At 38.5% G+C, this 26,684-nt stretch overlaps 1 protein-coding gene across 3 annotated transcripts in view; it reads right to left on the bottom strand.

Moving 5' to 3' along the window:
- Positions 1 to 6,823: 6,823 nt before the first annotated feature.
- LOC120540853 (huntingtin-interacting protein 1-related protein-like) overlaps positions 6,824 to 26,684 on the bottom strand; it is a 67,848-nt gene continuing 47,987 nt past the window's right edge. For 2 of the 3 annotated variants that reach the window (XM_039771954.1, XM_039771955.1), the window contains exons 14-32: positions 24,267 to 24,450; positions 23,955 to 24,043; positions 23,747 to 23,863; positions 22,985 to 23,086; positions 22,519 to 22,713; positions 21,475 to 21,622; positions 20,466 to 20,552; positions 20,276 to 20,383; positions 18,524 to 18,660; positions 18,329 to 18,439; positions 17,373 to 17,431; positions 16,765 to 16,795; positions 16,568 to 16,630; positions 14,124 to 14,224; positions 9,441 to 9,546; positions 9,212 to 9,335; positions 8,692 to 8,753; positions 7,842 to 8,063; positions 6,824 to 7,590 (exon numbers count right to left, since the gene is read on the bottom strand). In XM_039771954.1, coding sequence (XP_039627888.1) covers positions 7,543 to 7,590; positions 7,842 to 8,063; positions 8,692 to 8,753; positions 9,212 to 9,335; positions 9,441 to 9,546; positions 14,124 to 14,224; positions 16,568 to 16,630; positions 16,765 to 16,795; positions 17,373 to 17,431; positions 18,329 to 18,439; positions 18,524 to 18,660; positions 20,276 to 20,383; positions 20,466 to 20,552; positions 21,475 to 21,622; positions 22,519 to 22,713; positions 22,985 to 23,086; positions 23,747 to 23,863; positions 23,955 to 24,043; positions 24,267 to 24,450 — 2,094 coding nt within the window. In that variant the 3' untranslated portion in view covers positions 6,824 to 7,542. Of the gene's footprint in view, positions 7,591 to 7,841; positions 8,064 to 8,691; positions 8,754 to 9,211; positions 9,336 to 9,440; positions 9,547 to 14,123; positions 14,225 to 14,253; positions 15,637 to 16,567; positions 16,631 to 16,764; positions 16,796 to 17,372; positions 17,432 to 18,328; positions 18,440 to 18,523; positions 18,661 to 20,275; positions 20,384 to 20,465; positions 20,553 to 21,474; positions 21,623 to 22,518; positions 22,714 to 22,984; positions 23,087 to 23,746; positions 23,864 to 23,954; positions 24,044 to 24,266; positions 24,451 to 26,684 lie in introns of those variants that run through there. The other variant, XM_039771956.1, reaches the window with a different exon arrangement.

Genomic DNA, 26,684 nt, shown 5'->3' with positions numbered 1-26,684 from the left:
CAAAAATGAGAGGACTAGGGTAGAGAGGGATAAGGGATAAAGAATAGAAAAGGGTAAGAGTAACATTTACGTACATGGCACATTTTCATACAAACAATGTAGCTCAAACTGTTTTACAAGATGTCAAAGATAAAGTAAAACAAATACAATTAGGCAATACTATTCAAGAATAAGTAACAAAGAAAAACAAACAAATACACAGTAGAACATATCTCTCTGAAGATGAGTCCAGTGATTAAGTCAGATGGCCGGGAGGACAGAGAGAAAAACAAAACTCTGTAGGGGTTCATGGCCAAAAAGACCGTCCAGCTCCCATTAGGCATTCTACCTAACACAATTTTCTTAAATCAGTCCTCTTGGTTTTCTGGCTTCATATGGTAGGATTTGATGATGTTGGTCTTGTAGACAGCTGAGACACCCCACTTGTTTCCATCATCATCTCAGGGGACTGCATGGTGGCTTGATCAGGTTGGGGTGACAGAAGAACCGGAAAAGACAGCAGAGTAAAGTAAAAATTATTAAAGTTTGTATATACCTGACCAATATGAAAATTCTATACCTGTTATAGTCTATTAGTAGCAGTACAACTAAAATGTAGTCATGGGAAAGCCCAATTAAAATAATTGTTTTTTTTATCATTTATTTAAAATGATCCACAGTATTAACCTGGCAAATCTGTATTGGTAAGCTATTCCAGATTTTATGTGTATAACAGCAAAAGGCCTCCTCACCATTTCTTTTAAGTTTTCCTCTTGGAATTATAAGCAGACCTCCTGTCAAAGATCTAAGGTTATGACTTGGGAGTGTACAGAGACAGGATTTCCAAAATATAGGATAGACCGACATTATTTAAGGCTTTATAAATCATTTGTAGTATTTTAAATACAATTCTGAATTTCACAGGTAACCAATGTAATGACACTAAAACTGGTAACGTGCTTAGATTTTCTTTTTCTAGTTAAGATTCTGGCGGCTGCATTCTGCACTAATTACAGCCGATTGTCTTTCGTAGGTAGTCCAGTTAGGAGTGCATTACATGAATCTAGTTGACTAAAACCTAAAAGTTGACTAAAAACAAAAGCATTACCTATATTTTCAGCATCTTGTAAAGTTATAAAGTTGTAAGAGGTGTAACTTTTGCTAAATTCCTTAATTGAAAAAATGCTGTCCTAGTAATCTGGTTACTGTGCAATTTAAAGTTTAGGTCAGAGTCAAAGATATCCCCTAAATTCTTCATCTCCATTTGACTTTTAAACCCAGGGAATGCCCATGTCTGCCAATCACTACAATTTCTGTTTATTTTTTTTTCCTTATTTAGGTTGAGAACGTTACTACTCTTTCAGTCGGAAATACTGCTAAGAAATTAGATCAAAGAGCCAGGAATATCAAGGTCATCAGGAGGTATAGATAAATAAAGCTATGTGTCATCTGCATAGCTGTGGTATAAGTCGCCTTGTGTTTTGAGATAAACTGACCGAATTGAAATATGTAGACTGAGGAAGGCAAGGAACCCAGAACAGATTATGGTACAACATATAGAAGACCATGGATCTCCAAAGTACAATTGCCATAACTAACAAAATTTTCTACATGTACCGTAAGATTGAAACCAATTTTGATTCATTGTCTATGGTGATTTATAAGAATATGGTGGTCTGCAGTGTCAAATGCTGCACTCAAGTCCAAGAGAACAATAACATATACTGTATATGGCCTCTGTCCGCATTAACCCACAAATCATTCACTATTTTAACCAGCTCATGATTTGTTTGAAAATCTGACTGAAATGTGTCAAAAACATAATGTTTTAACATTACAATCCTCACCAAAATTTTATTTCCTTTTATCACTCAATTTTTCATGACTCACACAAGGAAATACTTTGGTTTGCAAATGGGTCAGTCACTCAATCACTCAACCATCCCCCATTCAGCTAGCCGTTGAATTGTACAGACTGATATCTATAAAAAAAATTAAATTGCTTTAAAATGCATGCTGGGATTTAATCTGATTAACCGGGGGGTGGGTTATGGATGTACTATATTATCTGAGATTTTTACATTTGTATTTAAAAAAATATAGCAAAAGCCTCACAAGTTTCACTAGTAGTTTTAAGGAGGCACTCCATTGACTGAGCTGGGTTTAGAAGACTATTAATAGTTGAGAATACAACTCTTGGATTACCTGCATTATCATTTATAGTTTTAGACAAATAAGACTGCCTTCTCTTATAGTCAGTTATTTCACAGTGGACTATCAGTCTAGTTTTTCTCCATTTACACTCAGCCCTCTGGCATGCACTCTTTAAATAAGACACTCTTTGGGTCTTCGTAGACAGCATAGTACTGGAGGATTTCTTAGCAGTCTTTTCAGGGGCCACTATGTCAGCCACAGCTTTCTCCTCAGCATTAAAAATTTCAACCTTACTGGTTACACTTTTTGCATTATTAAGATAAGCATTACAATCCGATTGTTTAGATTAGAAAACACTGAAGCTACAGATGTATCAAAGTAACATTTAACACCACACTTCTCATTAGTTGTAGTTATCAGTATTTCTGCAATAAATAATATGCTAAGAATGTTCCAATATACCAACATCCACATCCTAACTCGCATCAACTTTTAATCCAGCGTGTGCTATCCCTTATGTGTGGGCTGGGTGATGTGCTGACCAAGATCAAAACAGTGCATCAAGTTCATGAATTCTCTTGGTTTCAGGTCATATTGGTTATTCATGTGACAAGGGAAATTACCTTCACTTAGGAATCTGTCATAGTTGTTATTATTATAGCTATTAACTCTGAGAATTCCTCAATACACATTATATTTTGGATGTCTGTAAACAGTCAATACAAAGAACTGGGACACTCCTTGAATAATCAAAACAAGATACTCTAAAGACACCAAAGTACCAAAACAAGCATCTTTACAGTTTAATCGGCCCAAGGAAATACTTGCTAAACCGCTGCCTTTTTTAGCTTTGCAAGCTAAATGAACAGAGATGTGTTTTATCTTGGTAGAGTAATAGGTTTTGCTCTACTTTCCCCTTTGGTATTATTAATAAGTAGCCTCTGTCAAAATGCCTAATCTCACAGATTTACCACTGTTTATAAGGTATTCTATATCTATAAGCTCAGGCAATTAGATGTAGTAAAAAGACAAGCAAGAATTACAGTTTAAACAATGCATTATTGATAATATTCATAAATAATAACAAAATGCAAAGTACATTTGAATATTGGCAACCATACAACCTGATGAAATGGTGATGTGTAGTTCAGGTGGCACACAGACTTGTAGTTATTTAAAATGTCTCTAGTTAAGGCATCATTGGTGCTCAGCTTTCAGCCAACTTGTCTGTTCAATATGTCTGCTGAGCTTTGCTCTTCATTGTGTTGTCTTCATCAGTTCATGGTGTGACGATACTTCAACATCATCACAGGTTAGCAAGAGAGAGAATGTGAGGTTAAGCACGTACATTTATAGATGTTCTGTCCAACCCCTACAGCCAATAGGACATCATGGTACTCAAAGGCCTCTGAGACAAGCCAATTCCAAACAGCCATACCTCAGACCAATGGGGGAAATAGAACATCTTAACACCCCCCCAAACCATATGTTAAAGTACACCTTAGCCTACTTGCGGGGGTAGAAAGACTTTAGCAAAGAAACACTCGCCAAACTGGTTTAAGACACATTACCCCAAATCCTGTCGTAAAATTACAAAGAGACTTAGTCGTAAAGGGGGGCAAACACGAATGCCTCTCACCAAAGTAACACTAAATTACATTTGCTTTGCCTAAATTACAAATAAAGACATACAAAACATTCAACAAGTTATATGTAGTACTAGGGTGTTGTACTGTGTCAGCCATTATGAATGTAGAGAAAAGCCAAGCAAAATGACCCCTTTTATTGGCTAACTAAAAAGATTACAATATGCAGGACTGTCGAGCTAACTCAAGCCCCTTGTAATGACATCCTGCCTGAAGAAGGGGCCTGAGTTACCTCGACAGTCCTGCATATTGTAATCTTTTTAGTTAGCCAATAAAAGGGGTCATTTTGCTTGGCTTTTCTCAAGTTATATGCAAAATCTCACATCACAACAAGATGTTATTCAGGGGAGCTGCTTCAATTAACACTACAGCAGAGCTGAGCAATGTTTCACTTAATGTAACTGTTAAAGTCTTGCTGGTTAATGCTCTAATATTTAGTAAAACCACATTTAAAGTCTTTGTAGAGCACAGCTGAAGGGGAGTGTTACGGCAGCTTGAAATGGTAATTAAGTTGTTCCCATTTATACCGCTTTGTCCAGGTTTTTCAGTTAGACTATAGTTTGTTTTTATAGTGCTAACACAGTACACATCTATAGGTGATGTCCCTACAGAATTATCAAATCCTAACATGGCATAATAGTAAACATTAGAAATAAAATTATGTTGTAAAGAAAGACAGATTACCTTTGGGATATTGTCATAGAACACAGAATGTGTTTTGATGCAGGCCATCACATCTGTAGAAAAGCGGTCTCTCCCAGAAGAGGTCCCAGTTGTCATCGAGACTGATGCTTCACCTCTCACAGAAGGTTCTCACCCATGTATTTACAGCCAGGAGTCAACTGTAGGTTTCATCTGATCTACAGAATCAATGTCATTGATGCCAGTGTGGACTACAATTGCCCCAATAGTCCCACCCCTCTTTCTTCATCTTTAACTCATGTGCTCGGGAAATATGACACCAACATTTTATGGTTCAGGTGGTGCACAATCAGGTCTTTTATAATGACCATGTCACCACTGTCTGCAGAGAGGTTTAAGGCAGCTGTGTGTGGCGATGCTAGACTGAAAGTGCAGATGACCTGGACTTGGGATTTTTGCATCTGTTGTCGAATTTACTAGGTTCTGTCATCATCATCGTTGTCTGGAGCAGGAGCGGATATAAAGCTGACTTTGCCTGGGGTGAGAGCAGCATGATGCAGAATAGAGTTAGCTGAATCAAAGTAGTCTACAAAAGATGAGCTTTCTGATACCTGAGATGCTTTAGTCTGGGAAGGAGTGGTTGATTCTGCATCTGTTAAGATTCCAGTTCTTCAGCAACAAGCTCATGGTCAGCCATCTTTAAAATTATATAAGAAGACTAGAGAGACAAAGACAGATAAGTGTAGGACAGAGAGATAAAGTTTGGAAAGGGAGAAAAAAAACAGGGTAGATAAAAAGATAGGAAAAGATATGTAAGTGGACAGAAGAAAGACAAAGACAGGAAAGTGAGGGAGAAATAAAGAAAAACTGAGCAATAGAGGTAGAAAGATGATGAAAGTGAGTGTGATAGAGGAAAAGGAAGACTGAAAATACAGATGGGAAAGAGGAGAGGTATGATGAAGAGAAAGTATAGGCAGATAAAGGAAATGGCAGATATAAAGAGACAACACATGTAACAAGGGGAAGGCCACAATGGTTTTCAAATACAGAGACGGCAAATATGTAGAGGAGGAGAGGGAATGCACAAAACAAACAATGAAAGATCATCGTGTGTGTGTGTGTGTGTGTGTGTATAGACAGGAAATGGTACAGACATTGGGTTCGGTAGAAATAAAGACAGAAAGGAAACCTCAAAACAGACAGCAGTACACTGGGTAAACCTTCCAGATCCAGGATCCTTAGTTGAAATCCTGCAGCCTGCTGTCAGTGTGGAGTTTGCCTCTTCTACTGATTTTTTCTGAGTGTTTCTGCTGCTACTCCAGTTTTCCTTCCACAGGCCACAAACACACGCAAGTTAATCAACCATTCCAAAGTGATCTGTGATGGACTGGCACTGTCTGTGGCCAATCCCGGCCTTGCACCCAGAGCTAGTGTGACCCTCAGCAGAGTTAGTACATTTTACACATCACAGGGAGACACAGTGCAAGGGGGACAAATGGGAGTTAAGTGCAACACAATATGTATAGCTTCCATCACGTCTCCTCAGTCTTCTCTTGTATGTTTTACGAAAAGCAGCCTTATGCCCACTTTTCTACACTAAAAAAATAGGTCAGTGGACTACTAAGTATTTTTGAAAATGAAAAGTTAAAAATGACTTTTGGATTGATAGTCAACTGTACTGTCAAGACTAGAAAAGTTATTATTGGGATATTTGACTATTGCTGACCTCTATACAGCAGATCTCCAATATGCTACATATTTTTTGTTCATCCACCCACCCGTAATCTAACCTGGTTATCCAGTTTGGGGTCACATATCACATGCAAAACAGGCACTTAGTGGTGATGGTAGCAAGAAAGAAAGAAAGAAAGAAAGAAAGAAAGAAAGGGGGGGGGGGCTCATTTTGCAAATACCACAAGCTAACATTGTCATCACTTGGTTTTAACTGTGATGTTGCAGCCTTTTGTAAAATACCAAAATCCCCAGCCAGTTTATGTGCTCAGCATTACGAAGGATTAGAACCAGAACATGCACAATGACATCTCACCAAGCCTTTGGGTTGAAGGGAAGGTGGACAAAAAAAAAAAATTCTAGCATACACTCATACACTGCTTGGGTAGCATAGCGTTACTGTATTTCTTTTAGATACACTTTTAAATGTACAATTCTCAGAGCCCCTCAGCTGGATGTCAAGCAGCTCCCACTTTGTGTCGACAGTTCAGTTATAACATATCCCACCATACACTGTAAAGGACACTCTTTACTCTAAAGAACTAAAGAACAGACTTAATTCTTCACGTTCATCAAACTTATAGACGTGTTCCTTTTAGCACTTTAGTAGAAGCGAGGTTATCAGTGACAATCCACAGTGTTTGGATTTGTAAGATGGGAATGACAGCAGCTACTAAAGACTTTACCTTTATTTATACATAAAATTGTCCTATGAAAATTACAGACAGATGTACAGACAGTGGGTGATCAGTGCAGTTAAAAATCAGAGTAATAAATAACTTGGAAGCAACTTCATTAGGCATTTCTATACAAAACAAACCCAAATGTGTGCTAATTGTCTTACTGGAAGAAGCAGAAATCTCAGCAGAGGGTGATATTTAATACATTTGTGTTCATCATGTGTTTTCAAATACATTGAAAGTTATTGCTACCATAAAAAAGGTAAAAAGGCCTAACATTATTTGTTAGATTTATTTAAAATAAAGGCAGAGGGCTTTTGAAATTAATATGGAAGCACCACTTTTAACTCCTTATATAGAAATGCAGAGAAGACAGACACTATACGCACAATCCACAGTCATAGCCAAGATTGATCTTTAAAATCAAGAAACAAAAATCAATTAAAATGCTTTCTAATGGAGATTTAAAAACCAGTAATTAAGAAAAACCATATTGCTCTGCAGTTGTATGTGCTACATAGTAGTTGTGCTTTATGCAGTCCTAGGTAGAATGTTCAACTGTTTATAAAATATATTGCCAATTAAGGATCACAAAGCCTCACTTAGGAGCTCTCATTAAGTTCCAAAACCTTGCCAGAGCACCCACATACCTCAAGTTGGATGCACCCATTGACGCACAAAAAACCCTCAGTCCAAATTGGCAAAGGCATTTAAAAGTCTATTAACTGGGCCTTGTAGACTCCATCACTTGTATTTAACTGCAAGAAAAGAGAAAGAAGAAAAAGATCGCATTAAAAAAAAAAAACACGTCCAGTTCAGCCATTGAAACACCAGGTAGAATTTTGTGTTTGTCTTTAAAAACAAAAATGCTGTGACACTAAAGAGCTGCAGTGCAAAGCGCAGACATGTTGTGCTTCACCAAACCAACATTACTGCTGGTTTTTGAGAAGTGTCCATCATAGGCATGGGGGGACAGTGTCATTAGTGTACCGGCATAAAGACAGGTTACCGGATTGTTGGATTTTGGAGGCACTGTTGGTTTCTGAGCAACTGGAGGCTTCTTCAGGCTGCCGGGCCTCATCGACACTGAAGCAGATGAAGCGGTCTTGATTGGCTGCTCCACGGTGGGCGTGTCCTCTATCCCTCCGGCCAGCTCATAGTGCTTCTTTCTCAGTTCACCCAGACGCATTCGCTCATTTTCCAGCTTGCTTTCCAGCTCCAGCACCTTAACCTAAAGGAGATGACAAAAGTAAGATTAGATTGCTTTTAATTTGAGAACATTAACTGAGCGAACAACATACTAAAAAGCAAGTAAAAGCTCTTCATTTTGGTATTTTAAAAGCAGAAAGAAGAAACTCTTTTCCTGTAAACTATTTGCAATAGTTTCATAACTGAGTAAGGCCTTCCATCAGCTACTACATGAATGACACAGGACAGTACCTTTTGTTTTATAGATATATAGATTGTACTTTAATTGTCTCTTGGGCAAAACTTGGCTTTGTACAGATGATCCATACATAAATAAATATTATAACAAACAACCACCTTGCTCTCAGATACACACAGAAAGAAAACTTCTGACTTGGTCAAAGACGAACAGAGTACTCCCCACCACATGCTACAAAGGTGCACTGCCACAGTTGCTTTTCCTTTGACAATTCTGCTGAATAATTTTGTAGGCTGAAAATCCCACATGTTAGTGTGACACAGAGACTGGCCTTGTTGAAGAAGAATTTAAAAATTGGCTTAAGGCATTAGACATGTCCATAGCATATGAGCCATGGACTGCCCAAGCTCTGTAATTATGCCCACTTCACTGCAAGCAACTTGGAATTTTAGAGGACCATAAAAAAGGTTACCTGGGACTCCATCTCTTCTTTTCGCAGTTTAATAAGAGACATTCCAGAGAAATCCATGGTGTCTGATGGTAAGAACAAAATTAATGTGCTGAAAGGTCACTATTTACAGATATATCACAATTAAAAATCAAACATTTAACAAAAAAAAAACTTGCTAGAAACAAAACAAAATACTATTCCATGACAGCAGCAAGTGTACACACAATACCCGTAGGTTATTAGCCTGCGTCACTCACTTTTACCAGCCCACAAACAAATGGCTTACTTAGAGAAATAACTTATATATGGCTGTTGTGATCAAACAATTTCAAATACAAGGAAGGTCCTCTTATTCACAGAGCTTGTTTCAACTGCCTTCTCATTTGGATTAGCGACTGTTGGTCTACAGCTTTAACCTTGACACTATTTACTGTCATCATCTCTAAATAAAACACCAGCAGGAACATGTTCTACCTGGAGTTATTTCACACCAAGGCCATCCGAAACTTCAAGACATCAATCAACTTTCCTTTCCTCTCACCTTTATCTTCAATCTGTTCTTGGCCAGATTTTGTTGAAGCCACCACATTGGCTGCCATTTCATTGACGTGGCGTGAAGCCTGCTGAAGCCTTGACAGGTTGTTACTGTTCTTATCAGCCTTTACCTAAGGAAGCAAAAGACAGATAAATACTTGAGTGGCACTGTCACAATGACTGCCCCTATCACCTCAGAACAACTTCAGAGAATGATGTAGATCTGTCCTTTCTACCTTAGATGCAGCAACAAGTTGAGCTGTGCTTGCAGCGATTTCATGGGAACATACAATGAGCTCCTCATATTTGCCGGTGTGCAGCACTACTTTATCAGCAGACTCTCTGTACCAAAAGGAAATTAGACAGTTGGTATGAAATACTACTCCATTCATCATTCACAGAGGTGATCCATTATTTTCAGGGGAAACACAATGTAATTCGGACCTCAGAACCTTTACAGCAGATACCATTTAGTGGGTGCATTTATTGTAAAAACTGAAAGGGGAGCTACAGATGCCAAGGACTCCATGATCGAGAATGCAGTGCTAACTCAAACTACATTTGGCAAAAGCACAGCAGTCATGAGTACTGGATTTACAGACCTAAGGTCAGACAGAGTTGTGGAGAGTTTAAGTAGTCCTCATCAGCTGTAGTGCTGCAACTCCACAGCCTAAATGAAGGTAACGTGGTGAAGGCAGGTCAGATCTTGGGAATGTTGTGAAGAAAGACAGACACTGAGATCTAAATGTTGAATGCTGGCCAAAAACAAAAGTTTATCTAGCACCACGTCAAAGATCTAAACACTTAACACTGAGAAATAACTCTTTCCAGAGTATCAGAAAAAGGGCAGTACGGTGACATATTTAAGGCTTTGGATGTCAAACCATAGGTTGTGGGATTAAATCTCATGACTGACTATGTGGGACCCTGAGGTAAGTCACTTCACCTACTAGAAAAACAAAAGCAATGTAACCAACTGGATCTCAAACAACTTGGATAAAGGCATCAGACAAGTATGCTAATGTAAAGCAAAGCAGGAAGAAAAAAATTACTTTTATTTCAAATTTGTAAACGCAATATGAATCCTAAACATTATAGCCTAATTATCAGGAGATTCAGCACAACTGCTGATAAAGTATCTCAAGGCTCAGCAAAACTGTGTGCAACAGGTCAAAGATTACTGTTAATCAAATCAGCACATAACTTAGCATTACTGAAATTAACAACCTTTCCAGCACTTTCTCCCCACAGGTTAGTCTCCACAAACTCTGCTAACCATATGAATATACAGGTAAAATTCCGTTACAATGAATATCTTTACAACAAAATTTGAATTACAACGAAGTATTTTTATGGTCCCGCCTGTTTCCCCATATGACACGAGTGTTCCGAAGAACATTCAGCAGATACTTTCATTACAACGAAGTGATCTTGAAATGCTTCAATGAATCATCCACAGAGCAGTTAGTTCTGTGGTCGCAGCTCAGTTGTGCATAACTATCCCCAAAAAGAAACACTGTAAAAAAAATAAAAATAATTCTTTTTTATTAAACTTTCCTCGTATTGTTTTTTTTTTTTGCGGTTTTTGTTTTCAGTGGTTTTCAGGGAAACTTTTTGCTTATTGCTTGTCAACATTTGAAAAACATCCACTGGAATTTAACTCATTGTCGCCCTACTATAGAAACAGCAGACACGAAAAAACGATAATCATATTAGGAAAAAAAATGTAAAAGTTTGGAGCTCTTGCTTGCAGCAAAAAGAAAAAAAGATATTGCCAGTTATTATAGTGTATAAAATCTGTACATTTTGGTTTTCCATTACATTTTGTTCGAGACAAGACAACAGATGAACTAAGACAAATTAAAGCAGGTTTTCTTCCCTTACACCTTACTTTTATAACACTTGTTCATAACTTCGTGCTAATTTGGTGAGCCTGGGAAAGGGTGCTGAGCTGATACCTCAGGCTATTGATTACTTCATGGATGGACATCTGGAACAACAGTTTGGTTTACAGCCTGGGACAGGAAGAACTACCGATACCTCAGAGTACATCAAAGGTTTTGTTGTGTGGGAAAACCGACAGTGAATTAATTCATCAATCATTTTGACATCCAGCCAATCGGGTGCATGTGTTGTGAAACCAAGGCATGACATTTCATAATAAATATGCCTTGGTTTGAGAAGCAAGAAGGAGAAGCAAAGAAGAAGAAAGTACAAAAGAAGAAGAGGAACAGACGAAGACGGCACTGGTCGTCAGAAAGGCATCATGAACATCGATTGCTAAATCAAACGCATCGCTGGGACATTCATTCTTGTCATCTGTAACTTTTTCGTAAGCTTTTTCTAAAGACTATATATTCAGACTTTCCTATCAGTACCTATTTTCTAGTATTCTTTGTTCCAGTGGTATTATTATTATTCTTGTAATAAATACCATGCTGCTTTTAACTTTCTATGCTTTGTCTTAATATCTAGAGAGATTGAAGTAATAAGTTAAATTTCTTTGAGCACCTGGTGATGGCCTGATTTTTGCCATTATTTCTGTGCTGCGAGGTTTAGAAGGCGGAGAGTGAGGGCGCTACTCAGTAGTTAGGGACAATACGATAAAGAAGGTTTTCTTGGCTGATAAATGGCCTATAGTCAAGAGTGCTGAGTCTTTGTATGTTTAAATGTATTCTTGTAGACCAAAAGTAATATTTAGGTCTGAGATATCACTAAAACATCGTATTGTTGTTCGTGCCGAAAATAAGTAAGTCTCTTGAAGTGTTGAATGACAAGCTGTTATTCCTATAGCTCTTGTGTGGTTTAAAGTGCTAAGGGTTAATCAGCGTGTGTGTGTGTGTGTCATTCATGGGGCACTGTTGTGGTTAGGGTCTGTGTGTGTGTGTTCATCTTAAAGTGCCACAGTAGACCAACCCGATAAACTTGACAAAAACATTTACCCTTGAGAAAACAGGTAAAGGGTAAGTAGAGGGAAATACTACGATAATACATTTTGGCGCTGCAGCAGGGTTGATGGAGTAATCATGTGTTGCATTTTTGTGTGTTTGGTTACATTTTTCAAAGACAAGGATGGATTGTCCACAGGCGACAAATCGGCTGTAATCGCATGTTGGCATACAGCCGGCACATGTCAGCATGCATCACCAGCATTTCTAAAGCTTTTTAGGTGTACAGTAGAGTCAGCTGTTACAGCTGTGTTTTCTCCACTAAAAACGGAGGCAGCAGCAGCAGCCGCAATGTTACCGGCAACGGCTGTAGAGAGTGAAGATCCCGATACAATAAATGACAGTGCTGTTCCTGTTTCAAGCTTAATAAAGCTGGTTTTGCTAAAGTACTGAGACTCAGCCTCGTGTTTTGAGGTGTAAGACAGGCCACTTATAGCGCAATTCTCATCTTTTAGGATTCGCTTCCTTGGCACGTCACTGCACCGATGTGACCCTGCTGTTGCCCTACACCGGCAACAGACAAACAATCCTACACACATGCGGCAATCTCGCTTCGGGACGCACTTCAGCGTGACGTTCCCATTGGGTGGGGGAATCCCAAAAGAATTCAGAAACCTCACAATATGAAGAAGAAGAAACGGCTAATTTGGCTTCTGATTGATAACTGTACTGCCCACAACATGCTTCCACATTTAGATAGTGTTCACTTTGAATTCCTCCCACCCAATTGCACAGCAGTGCTTCGGCCATTGGATTAGGGCATCATTCGCACCCTGAAAGTGTATTATCGCAAGGAAATGCTGAGAAAAATACTTGTCAGCATAACTTGTAGGCAGGAGAAGATTAAAATTAACACAAAAGAAGCTATTGAAATGACTGCCGACACCTGGACGCAAGTTAAAGAAAGCACTATAGTAACAAATACAGAATCTCATTACAACGAAAGATTCATTATAGCAAAATATTTTTTAAGTCCCTGGAAGATTGTTGTAACGGAATTTTACCTGTATCTGAACGTGAATCACCCAAAAATACCGAACTAGCACATCAAGTGCTCAGTTTTCAACAGACTCACATCAATGGCTGCAAAAATCAAAAGATACCCTGTATTTGCTTTTGATCCAGTTTCCTTCACAACCTGATTTACCTGTGGGTGGAAACATCACTACCTATCATCCACCAAAAAGTACCAAAGCAAAGCCCATGAGAGACAAGTGGTGGCTGGGGGTCAATTTGGGGTGCAATGTGCTGACAGACCACTGTAGGATTTCCTGATGAGGAGGCCTCTGGGTAATGTGGCACACACGGCTTAGCACTTGAATAGCTTCATTCTGTTATAAGGAATACAATGAATTTCACATTTATTGAACCCTTTCTCTTCATCCCCAGAGAGACTGCTATACTTGAAATACCATAAAGACCAATCATCGCAGAGTATTTACACATTTGCCTACTTTAAGGACGACTGCCACAAAGCATTAGAATTAAGTTAAAACTGAGTCCCCACCTGCTATAGCAAACACAAATGCACTTGGAATCTCACTTGGTAAACTCTTAAACAAATAAACGAGTGTTACAGAAATAATGACCTTTACTGCAAATCACGTTTCACATGAAGAGTAAACTTCACTCTACTCGATTCATTATGAATCCCGACAGAATACTCTGGGAATTCAAACAAGGTATTATTTAGAATATGCCACCAGCCTTATCTCAAAGTGTAACTCCGGCGTTTAGCCTTCCCCAGTTTAGCAGCTGCCCAGTCTTACATACCTAAATAATGTTTTGTTTCCCTTCCTAGATGGGTAAATGATGATTCAATAAAGTCAATGAGCATTAACTGTTGTGGTCGTGTACATGCAGTGGGTGAGATAACAGGCTGTGCAGCACTTCGTCCGCCTACTAAAGTTTACTTTCACGTAAGCATGAAGACTGAAAATAAACAGGAGGACTAGTAACAGAAACACTTACACCATCTGCGTTGCTCCCCAGCCTACTGCTTTTGAAGCAGAAATCAGGCCTTCTGTCCAGCGGGAATTCTTTGCATAGAACTCCTTTGGTGTTGCTGCCCCCTTTAGGAGGAAGTGAAAACAGTATACAGTTAAAGCAGCAGAGGTTGCTCATTTTATTTAATAATATTGCTGAATGTGACTGGGCATAACAATTACATTTTAATCATATTAGAGACTTCAAACAGACAAGGATAAGCAGCTTTATTATTTATTGTCTTATCTTCTAGACAAGCTAATCTTATACATTTTATGCTATTATTTGGCACTCGCCATAGTCAACAAATGTTGAAGAATTCTATCTTAAATTAAGCTGTGCCTTAATGAGGATCACAATTTGAATAAAATAGAGGTGGGGCACTGCTGGTAGGGTCATGGGGCAGAGAGCTGATTTAATAATACATTTTGATCTATGAGCACCAGGGCACAATTTTGCTAAGCTGGAATACTATGGCTGTTCATTCTATCTGACACTTTAATTGCCAATTCACACAATGTTTAGTTTATTTTTACAAAGACATACCTTGATCGGAGTGCTCACTCATGCTTTTGGATGGGCACTCTATCTGCATGCTTTCAAAACAACAAACCTCTTATGAGGGCAAATTCTTTCTTTTAATGAAACGAAATATCAGTTATTGGGTTTTGCCCATCCCAAGTGGATTTCAAGTGTCCTTAGCATCTCCAAATTAAAAAAAGGTCAACTTGTCCATCCAGGACTGGTCATTGCATTTCACACAGCTGGTTCAGTTTCAAAGGAAATTAGCTGTAGTGATCATATAGCCCCATAGTGACCCAGTCACAAAAACAATGGAAACCATTTCCGTTTTACATTTAATGAAATATGTAAAGTAGTTTCTGATTTGAAGGATTTGAACCAAGGATGGACATTTTTTATACAGCACCTTAAAAAAGTACTACAACTCCTTCAGTTTTTTATTATATTGCAACCTAGCAGTAAAATCATAAGACATTTTATCCCCTTATTAACCAACACTCAAAACCTCAAAATGAGAAAGTAAAACAGGATTTTAGGATTTCTTATAAACATCAAAAATAAAAGAATAAATATCACATTGACCTAAGTATCCAGAACCTTCACTCAGTACTTAACTGAATCCTCTTAGTCAGCTGTTCTAGCCTGGAGTGTCCTCAAGTGTGAAGTGAGAAGCTTCACACACCCAGAGATGGATATTTTATGACATCCTTCCCAGTAGATCATGTTAAGCTGGCTGGACACCATAGGTTGGCAGCCTTGTTCAGGCCACAGATGTTTGCTTGGGTTCTATGCCAGGCTCTAGCTGGCCCACTCAAGGACAATGAGATTTGTTCCTAAGCCACTCCTTTGTTGTCTTTGCTTTTTGCTTCGGATTAATGTCCTGTTGGAAGGTGAACCTTGGGCCCGATCTGAGGTCCATTAAAATTATAAGGACTCTGCTATCCGTCAACCTGGACTGGTCTGTCAGGCGCTGCCACTGAAAAGCAACATGACAACATGATGTTGCTACCACCATTATTCACTGGAATGGTACTGCACACATGATGAACACCACCCATCTTCAAAAACATGACATAAATCATGGTTTCTTCATACCAGAAAATCTTGTTTTTCACAGTCTCCTGGGGGGGTCCTTAAGGTGCCATTTTTTCTAAACTCCAAGCAGGCTCCCTTGTTTGTTTGAGTGAGGAGAGGCTTCGGTCAGCCCACTCTGTTATAAAGGCAAGCCTGGTGGAGTGCTGTAGTGATGGCTGCCCTTTTACAGGTCTGAAAACCACCCCACCTCCAAAGACCCAACTCCATACAGGTTTCTCTGGAGCTCAGCCCAAATGATCATCAGTTTCTTGGTCACCTCTCATACCATGACACTTCTCCCTTGATTTCTCAGTCTGGCCGAAAGACCTGTGGTTGTTCAAAGATTCTTCCATTTAAGAATTATGGAAGCACCTTCTTCAATTCTGAAGAAATTTTTTGTAGCCTTCCCTAGAGCTGTGCCTCAATGTAATCCTGTCTGGAAGCTCGGCAGGCAATTTCTTCAGCCTTGCTACTTGGTTTCTGCTCTGATACACACTGCCACTGTAGGACCTTCTACAGAGAGGTGTGTGCTTCTCCTAACCAAGTTCCATCAATTGAACAGAGCAAAGATGGACTCCAAACAAGGTCTAGAAACATCTCACTAATGATCAGTGGAATAAGATGCACCAGAGCCAGATTTCAAGTGCCGTACCAAGGGGTAAGAATACTTGTGTCAATGGGATATAAAAATGAAAAATATATACCAAACTTCACTTAAAAAAGTTCTAATACAATGAAATGTACTTTCTCCAAGTTTGTTACGGAAGGTTATCTTGACTTGTCATATGGAGGACTTCTCACTGCCCATGCTACATACATACATAAATACATACCCTTCCACTCTCAACTATTTCCCTCTGTAGGTCTGTTGATGCCATGACAAGCAGACGGATTGCCTGAATACAGAAAGGACAAATGGCTGTTAAGACACTGTGTGTGTGTGTGTGTTTTTAAAGTAGAGTTCCTGTTCTAAAAGGAACAGCTTTTGAAAAGCCATTCTTATTATTAAAATGTATCCAAAAAAACTGACCTTCATTAAATCTGTACAGGAGTTGAGAATTCTGTTAATTTAAAATAAGAACATAGGCAAACAAATATTAAAACCAAATAAAGGCAATACTGTATAAAGTTAATGTCTGAACCTGAAGTAAATAGACAACAAGTACAGGTCTGGAAGCGTTAGCACCCTAACACTGAAGTCATCTCCCACCCCACCCCCTTTTTTGCCCAGCCTGAGGTTTCCTTGAGCACATCTTTGTCCCAAAAAAGAATGCACCTCTAATTCATGAGGCTCCTGTCATATACTCAATAAGTTAACTGAGATACACAATCAGAAGAGTAAACAAAAAAAACTCTCAAAAAGTTAGCCAAAGATTTGAAAAGGTGAATGGCACCAGAAACAGTGCACAAGACACAATGCAGTCATTAAGTTAAAAGCACAGTGGTGGAAAATGGATGAATGCAGTCTCAGAAGTCACCTGCTCAGATTTAGGCTAGTGGGGTACTTCACTGTCTACAGCAGGAAGAGATCATGGCTGCAAATGCAGCACAACGCACATGCAATGATGACCTCCACTGAAGCTGTTCTATTTCAGTAACGTAGATGAGAATAAATGAAAGGTGAGCCTACTTACGGACCTTTCATTGACCTCTAGTTTAACTCCAGAACTCCCTTTTCTAGCCTGGTTCATCATTTCCTAAAATAAGAAATATGTGGTTATAGGCAGTCTGTGTAAACATTTTTAAAGGGAACACATTATATAATGCACTATTTCACAAAATGTTGTACAGTAAAAGATGTGGCCAACTATTACAAAGAAGCAGTAATCCAAAAATTACCAGAAACACCAAAGATAGTACAGTATTAGTATTAGTATAAGTCACTGGACAGAGCAAAGACCTGCCCTACAGAGCTTTTACTGGCTCTCGATATGCTCTAAACTGAGACTGAAATCATAAAACAAAGTCGCATGGGTCCGGATTAACCAGTTGGTAGCAAAAATGGCAAACAAATGTAAGTAAAAGCTTAATAAAAAAGTCAACTACAACATATAACACTGTTCAAGCGAACAGCAAAAATTTAAGTTTCATGAAATGTAGACACCCAATTCAAGGAACACTTGAACAGTGAAACTGCAAGAATTTTTTTCATGTCACATTAGTCTACATGACACTAACCTGCTACCAGTGAAACAGCACATTTGACTACAGGGTTACAAACAAAACAGCAAACTGTTACAGAAATTTACGAAAGAGTTTTACAACTTTCTCGTGGTTTGAAAATTATTAAAAAGCATTCTTAATTCCACACATTTTTGGGAAATTGAATATTTTAATTTGCATCACCTCTTACATGAACTATTAATGTCATACCGTCACATTGGAAGACAAATCACTTAATTTAAAACATACAGAGTAAATATACATGCTGGACCCTTCTAAAATGCATTTTATTATCTTTGCATTTTCATCACTTGGATTTGTCGGATTAGTAAATTTCTATTTGCAAAGTAAAAACAAGAAAATTAAATGTTCTACTTGAACTTCAGTCATTTTGGTTGGTGTGACAAACATCAGCCCTGTGTCATACATACTTCAATCCTTCTCACTGCATCTTCAATGGCAGCTGATGTTGCAGCCATCTCCTTGTCCACCATATCTCCAAGTTCTTCTTGTCGGATATCCAGATTTTTGGGCCGGAGTTCCTGATATTAGAAAAAAAAAAAGTTAGGAAAAACACAACCTAACACACTCCAATTCTACATGGCAAAGTTCAACTGACAACACACCTGGCCCAACTGCAAAATGTTCTGCACAGCAGCTTTCACTGCTGATGGGTTTGCATGCTTCAAAGACTGCTTAGTCTTCAGGTCACTCAGAAACTCTAAACAGTTTTTGGCACAGTCTCTGCAATTCTCTGTGAGACCTGAACACAGACGAGAAATACGGTGAGAGTCCAACAGGGCTAAAAGGGATCCACATGGTTAGGAAAGAAGATGCAAACTGCACAAATACAGAATGATGACAATATGAAATTTGATATTATACAATTAATACCAATAAAACTGTTAAAGAAAGAAATAAATAACTCTACAATTCTGGTCTGCCATGACTTGGACTGTGGCTAACACAAATACAGGATGATCAAAAGAGGAGTAGAGCAACAAAAGACAGCAAGACGGTATGTCTGAGCAGCCCCAAATCACCAACTGAGCAAGAGGCAGAGAGTGTAAAATATCAATAGTGGAAAAAAACGACAAGTATGTATGTTGAAAGTGATACTGAAGATCAAATTATTTTACTTTTTTAAACAAAGCATTATAACAGAGAGTACTTTTCTAAAAGACACATCAAATTATTTGATTTAAAGGAACCATGCAGTATTCATTAAAATATTCCAACTGTACAAATCCTTTGCTATCCGTTTCCGAGTCACATTATCAAAACACCAGTAACGGCGCACTGCACACTAACACGCTTTTGACTACACTTGACTTATCGTTTTTATCCTCTTTCTTTCTCTGTACGTTTACCATTCATTTGCTCAGAGGCTGATGTGCCTGCTGCTTCCTGAGCAGATCTTCTTTTCTCCACCCTAGTGGCCCGCTGCTTCTCTTTTTTCATCGGCATCTTTTCGCGTTAAAACTGATTAAGTTAGTTTTTGTGTTGCAATTAATTAGGACATTTTCTTTAATTTTTCACTTAAGCTAGCACTTAAGTCTTCAATCTGCCTGAAGAATGATTAGCAAAGGTGGTAGGGAATGAGAACGGCGCCTATACGCATGCGCTGCACGGCTGCCCTGCTGCACGCTGCCAAGAGTTGATTCTACAATAAAATAAAGTAAAAATAAAAAGAGTAATAAAAATCATTACCCCGAAAGCGGATAGTAGACGTCACATAGTATATGTGTGCCAAATTTCAGGTCAATAGTTCAAACGGTTTGCGAGCTACAGGTGATTTAAAATCCTGGACTGACAGACAAATGAACAGCTACAGTAGCGTATTATATAGATCATCATAAATAAAAAAAAATAAAAAAATTCTACAAGGAGGACAAAAAACACCAGCTCAGCATAGGATATGGAGTGTAAAATAGCACAAAATAAAAGGTGAAGGGGAAAATTTGAAAACAATTATTGGGAGAATTACAAAAACAAGACGAAACAGTAATATGAGAAATAACATGCACAACATAAGCAAAAAATATATAGAGAAAGAAAACTTTTAAACAAAATGTTAAACAAAGAACTGGCATCAGTTTATTACAGATAGGCAGTGAATTCAAGAGCACAAGGTGAAAATACTAAGAACACACAGTATTTGTAGTTCCTTATTACTCTGCACTTCCAAGATAAACAGGACTTATGAATATATATCAAAAATAAATGATTATGGTTTATGTGGCACTCAGTAAGTTAGATAAAGATGATTAAAACAAACACGGGAAAGTAATGGCTGCTGGCAGGAAAACAAAATTAAGTGCAACTTTATACTATAACATACACACATTCATGTATACCTTCTCAAAAAGGACACTTACTGTCTGCATGGTTTAGCGGTGCAGTGTGTGCAGTTGCGCTTGCATTCATTATTGTATCCGCAGTCAAGTGAGCAAACTGGGTAAGCGGTCTGACCAGAGTTCCGGCATCTGGTAAAGGACAAACACGTTACAAGCTATACACCAGAGTGTGTGTACCATGTGTACCTCCAAGTCACCAACCCCGCACTACCTGCTTCGTTCTTCAAGTATTCGACATGTCCTTGCTGTACAGATGTGATTGATTCCAAGGTGGCTTCTGCTCTGCTGACAAGATAATCTAGAAGTGTGGGGAAAAGTTTTCCACATCTAACTTAAACAGTAAAAGAATACCCCTGTTTAAAAAAGTACAACTCTTTTGAAGCGAAAGAACAAGACTAAATTTAATGAAATATGTAGATGAAAAGCCACAAAACATGACTATACAGATGATACCGTACAAAGACTTATAATAAAATGTCATATACTTTATATAAAGAAAACAGAGAGCTGTTTGAGTGTGTCACATTACAAAATCAATAAATAAATAAAGAAAGAAAATCAAATCACGGGTTACTTTCCTTACTAAACTGAGTGACCTCCATCTCAGCCTCATTCACTCCAATTGCCTTTTACTGAACTAAATGCAGGCATTCCGCTCAAGATGCAGTTATGCCACACTTCTTTAAATGGTTCTGATCAGGCTATACACCATTCATTTTCATTCCAGCAGAAAACCATTAAGGATATGTAGTTAAAAAAGCAACACAATCTAAAAGACCACCTAATAAGTCCAAAGTTTACCGTTTAATGATAGAGCTGCTCAGAAAGAACTGTATAACATACTATACTTAGATGAATATTTCTTTTTCTCTTCCATTATATTTTAGCTTCCTATTGTGTACCTTTCAGTTTTAAAATTAAAAAAAATGACATCATTATTACGGGAGACTTAAGCTGCCCTTGAATTTGACCCTTGCTTGCCACTTTATTATCAATTTCAATACATTGCTACAATCCTACTGTACAACTTACTCACTACAGCTGCTCCATTCCACCTCACTACTACAGCTCTGACGGGTGCCAAGGTTTTGAAGCCATTTTGGTTGCATTGACACAGCAAAGTCATAAAAATTTATTTACAGAAAGAGTTCCTGTTTCCTACTTGTCTGTCTCTCTCTCTCTCTCTAAAGCCATCTTATCTTCACCGTTACTTTTCATACCTGGAGAGCTGGTACAACGAATGTGCAGAGGATCATCTAACCTAGTCACAGCATCTTGGATGATGTTTTCTGCTTCCTTCACAGTTTGCTGAAGCAATTTAAATTGTTCGTCTAGAAGGCGCTGCTGAAGTAACTCTTCCTTCATTGACTAGGGGGTGGGGGAGAAAATGGGGAAGAAAAAGCAATTTTCAAACAAAATTTATTAGATCAAACAACTAGTTACAAACTCCAGCTGAGAGGACACAAAATACTAGAGAAATATTAAAAACCCCAGGTCCACAGTTGAACTGAATGGCATACTCAACTCCACAACAAAGTGCAATACCTGAACCATCTGCCCTTCTTATAACACGAGACAGAAGCAAGCAGATGGAGATCACCATTCCTACACTCCTGATTTTAGTTAAGTCAACTTCTACCAGAAGTGCAGCAGCAGACGGCTCATTTAGTAATCCTTAAGGTGGCAGAATTGGTGGATCCAGGCAATATCAGCTTTCTTCAAAAATACTTCCACTCAGTACAATATAAGTACCATGTCGACAAACCAACTATGGCCCGCAGTCTAAAGACTAAACATTTGCACACAAATGTCACAGCAACTGTATGGCTCAACACACATGCACCTAACTTGTGCATGCTTGTATTTTTATTTTCTTCTTCCATTAAAACAATGAAAGAGCATAAGGATTCGAAACTGTAGGAATTCACACACGTTAATGCCCACTATAATTCCCAGATTTACAAAAGACACTATGAGGTGTTATCTTCCACAATACAACAACAATTAAAAAAAAAATGTTTTTGTGTGGTCTTATCAGAGTACAAAGCAGGGGTGGGCAAAGTCGTTCCTGGAGGGCCACAGTGGCTGCAGGTTTTTGTGGACTGACTTTGCCCACCCCTGGTCCAAAGAAACAGAGCAAGACTCTGGGGAGACTGCCAAGAAGTAAAAATGGCTGCCACCTTGTGCACGTTAATCCCAGGATTATGCCCTAAACCACAGCTGCATAACACAAATAAGCCCATCTCTCCCAGGCATCCTCTCACCTTGTCCTTGAGCTTGCCTTGTAGCTGGTCCCTCTCTCTACAGCCCCGCTCCCTCTCCTGCTGAAGTGAAACTTCCTTTTGTTGTATGGTGTCCTTCAGACAAGACAGCTCCACATCCCGCTCTGAAAGGGTTTTACTTAGTGTGTCCTTCTCTACCTGCAAAGTCTGCAGGGTCTTGTTCAGCATCTCACCTGACTGGTAAAACACAAAGAGAGTTTTATAAACTTCCTGGATAGAGCCTGAAGAAATTAAATTACACAGGAGTACACATTGAGAAACAAGTCTTGAACAGAGTGGCGACAAGCAGGAAAACATAAGAACTCCTTCCTTTCTCCTCTGTAAATCACCCATACTGTAAAATATTCCATGGGATGCAAGCCAAACGCAAAAAAAAAAAAAAAGTGTTCATGCTATATTAAGAAGTCCGTATTGCAAAACACATGCAGACAACTCTATTTTCATTTACCTTTTCCGTACTTTGTAGATTACTACGGATCATAGATAGTTCTTCTCTACTTTTGGCTAATTCTCTTTGAAGATTTTCCATTTGAAGGCTTTGTTCTTCAAGCTGTAATTCCAGTAGGAAAAGAAAAGAATCTAAATGACAGCAAACTAACATACAATAAATCAATCAACAGCCACTACTTGACATATCACCTTCAATCATTATAACGCTCAACAGACTGCCAACCATATAATATATGAAATAATAAAAAAATCCTGCTCTGTGTGTGTGTGTGTGTGTGTGTGTGTGTGTGTGGGTTGGGTGGGTGTGTGTGTGTCTGTTCTCTGGTCCTGCCAAGCAATCCAACTGGTCAGTTTCACTTTGGCAGCTCAGTCAAACGTGATCGGTAACAGAAAATTCAATCAAGAAAAGTCAACAAAAACGAATACACAGAGGACAGCCATAAGAGGAATGCGGAGAGTCGCCTTCAATTATGGGAACTAATCCCTAGAATACAAGTGAGGTTTTTACAGTGGGCATGGGTGGTATTCAAAAAGTAGTCAAGAGGCAAACAAGGTGCCTTGAAATAACAGCCTGTGAAGCCCACTTTCTAAGAATGCGTTCAACAGAGAAAGCAACAGTAAAGAGAGGTTAAGATACACAGGAATACTGAGGAAAGGTGTACCTTTCTTCAACAGGCAATGTAGCCAGTTTATATATATAAAGGACACCTGGGTTGTATTCCAAATGTGATTCAATACATCATCTGTCTGTTAAGCTCACCTTCATTTCAGACTCCTGTTTAATCTGCTCCATTTCAAACACTAGTTGTTGCTTTGTCCGTGCCACATCTTCTTGCGTTTGTTGTGTCACTGTTAACATCTTTGCTGTATCAGCATTCTTTGAAAACAGAAACAATGTTTATCAGGTTTTACTTTATTGGATACTGTCACACAAACACGGTTTCAAAATAGTCCATGAATAGAAATACCTTCCTTAGGAGTTCGGCATGGTTGTTGACCAACTGGCTGTGCTTCTCCTTTAGCTTGTTATAGCGCAGCTCTGTAGCCTGGGCCTTTCCTAGACAGATAAAGCAATTAGTGTTTACCAAATGAAACAGACAACGAGCTACATACCCATTCCAATGATTACTTTATTTTCTTAGTTTTTATGTAAATTCTTATAAAGCACCCTCTAACACCAGTGGTAGATGCCTTCCAAGGATCCACGGCCCCTGCAGGTGGCTATTACTATTGCTGCCACAGCCTCTTTCAGCAGGTGCCAAGAATGCCATGTTACTTACTTTCTGCTTCGGCAAGCTGACCCTGAGCATTCTCCGTCTCCAGTTTTTGCTGTCGCAAGTTCTCAAGCTCTATCCTGAGCTGCTCATTGTCGACAAGAGCTTTCTGTTTCTGTTTTCTTTGATCTTCAAGCTCAGCTTCCAAAGTATTAATTTGGGCCTTAAGCTGTGTAATATACCTCTGAGCCTGAAATTATAAAAAGAAAATGTTTGAAGGCTAAAAAAAGTAACGGTTAATATAAAATATTCCAAAAGTCATTTGTGATAGATGGTGGTATTGTTCAAAGCTTATGTGGCCAACTAAACCAAATAAGAAAAAAAAGTGCATATTGTTTTTTTACATCTAAATTCCATTCAACAAGACACTTCAAAAAACTCAATGCTGTAGGCTTACTTACTTAACAAAGCAATCCTGGATACATTTTTAAATTCCTTAAATGTTACATTTTACACAGTAAAAATAAATAAAAAAAAATAAATAAATACTGTATTCCAAAAATGCTCTGAACCGTTTATAGAAAGCAAAATATACAAAAAATAGGCATATTATAAAAAAAAAAAAAAACCCTTATGTGGAAAACTAAAGGTACCTCTTAACTCAAATTACCCTCTGATCCACAGTTTGATTTTTTGAGATTATTGCCAATTCAATTACACCCGAAATTCAATTCACAGACAAAAACCATGGTGTTCACCTCCAACATTTATTTGTATGTAACTCTAAAAGTATAGATGCATCCATGATGGCAGAAGGGCAGTTTCATGCCCATCTATACTTGATGTTGGGGAAGTGTTTTGTAACGGGCAGCATTTGGTTTTTGCCAAACATATCATCCTTGGGAAGACTAATTAGTCCACACAACAAAACCTTGACTCTCTTAACAGCTTAACAAGTAGCACAATTTTTCATAGTGCTGGTTTTTTGCTAGCCTTGCCCATGAAGGCCACTGTTTTTCAGCTTGTCTCATAATGCTGAAATATGAACACGGACAGGAACTTCAACAGCTAGCAAGTGTCCTTAGATCTGCCCATGGGTTTCTTTAGACATTCTGAGCAAGTGGTCTTGTAGTTCTGTGGGATAATTCTGAGACAAGTTAAAAAAAAATAAATAAATAATTCACATCATTGATTTAGCATCACAGGTTTGGATTCTTGCCTGGTTTTTGCCTTTGTGGAGTCTGCACTTTCACCCACAGTATGTGTATTTTCTCCTCGGAATATTCCAGCTTTCCTCTCACATTACCAAATAAACACATGTTAAGCCTAGTTCATACTTCAGCCACCCTCACAGGAAGACATTATTCTGCACATGGTTGGCGTTTCCAAAATGGTGAATTTCAATAACAGACTGATATAACGTGGTTGCCAGAATGATGAACCAATCCTTCCTCTTAAAGTCAGTAATTGCAGGTACAACTCTTCCTCCATTAGCACAGTCTCTAAACCTCTGCCATGACATTAGTAGCTATGTGACATGATCCACAACAAGTACAATCCCAATTCCAATGAAGTTGGGACGTTGTGTAAAACGTAAATAAAAACGTTTTTTGGATCGTGTTGCAGGCATCAAATTCAAAATGAGTGAAGATTTGCAAAACAACAATGAAGTTTATTAGTTTGAACATTAGATATCTTGTCTTTGTAGTATATTCAATTGAATATAGGTTGAAAAGGATTTGCAAATCATTGTATTCTGTTTTTATTGACGTTTTACACAACGTCCCAGCTTCATTGGAATTGGGGTTGTAGAAATGCGTTTTGACCATTCACTGTGTGCACGCTTTGTGTTGCGGTAAGCTTGCTGGCTTAGGAGTATAACATAACTATCAATTGCAATTTGGCTGCGTGGAGCTTGCATATTTATTCGTGGTCCTGTGATGGACTTGTGCCCTGATCAGCATAGTTCCCTGCTTGGCACGCAGTACTGCCAGGATAGCCTCCAACTCCTCCACAACTCTGAATTGTACTGTATTAGGAGAGACCTTCTTTCTTTTAAGCACAATTTCCTTAAATGATCCCTTTGAATATGTGAATATACACTTGTTTACTGTGGGAAAGAAAGCAAGGACTAACTTATATTAAGTAAAAGGTTTCATTTTAAACATTCACTGTTTAAAAAAATTAGAGAGGAGCCAAAGGCAACCTTGCATCAATATTAGGTGCCTGTTTTGCCCCAATGGCTTCATGAAAACTTAAAGGGTTTAACTTTCAGATGTATATGGCTAAAACACATTACAGAAGCACCCTAAAAATCATAGGCCATTAACTTGAACACTCTGGCAATACAATGAAATTCTCCGTTGGCAGAAGACAGATGTGCCTTTTCAAAAAGTCAAGTTGTTAGACTAAAATCTTGCATGGGACAAAATTTCATCCTGCCTGTACAAAGTTCTAATAGCGCACTAGCCCGCACCTGCAATC

The sequence above is a fragment of the Polypterus senegalus genome, chromosome 12 (assembly GCF_016835505.1).
Source record: "Polypterus senegalus isolate Bchr_013 chromosome 12, ASM1683550v1, whole genome shotgun sequence".
NCBI lineage: Eukaryota > Metazoa > Chordata > Cladistia > Polypteriformes > Polypteridae > Polypterus > Polypterus senegalus.
Note: the sequence above shows the minus strand (reverse complement) of the source record. Positions and strands in the feature narration are given on the sequence as shown.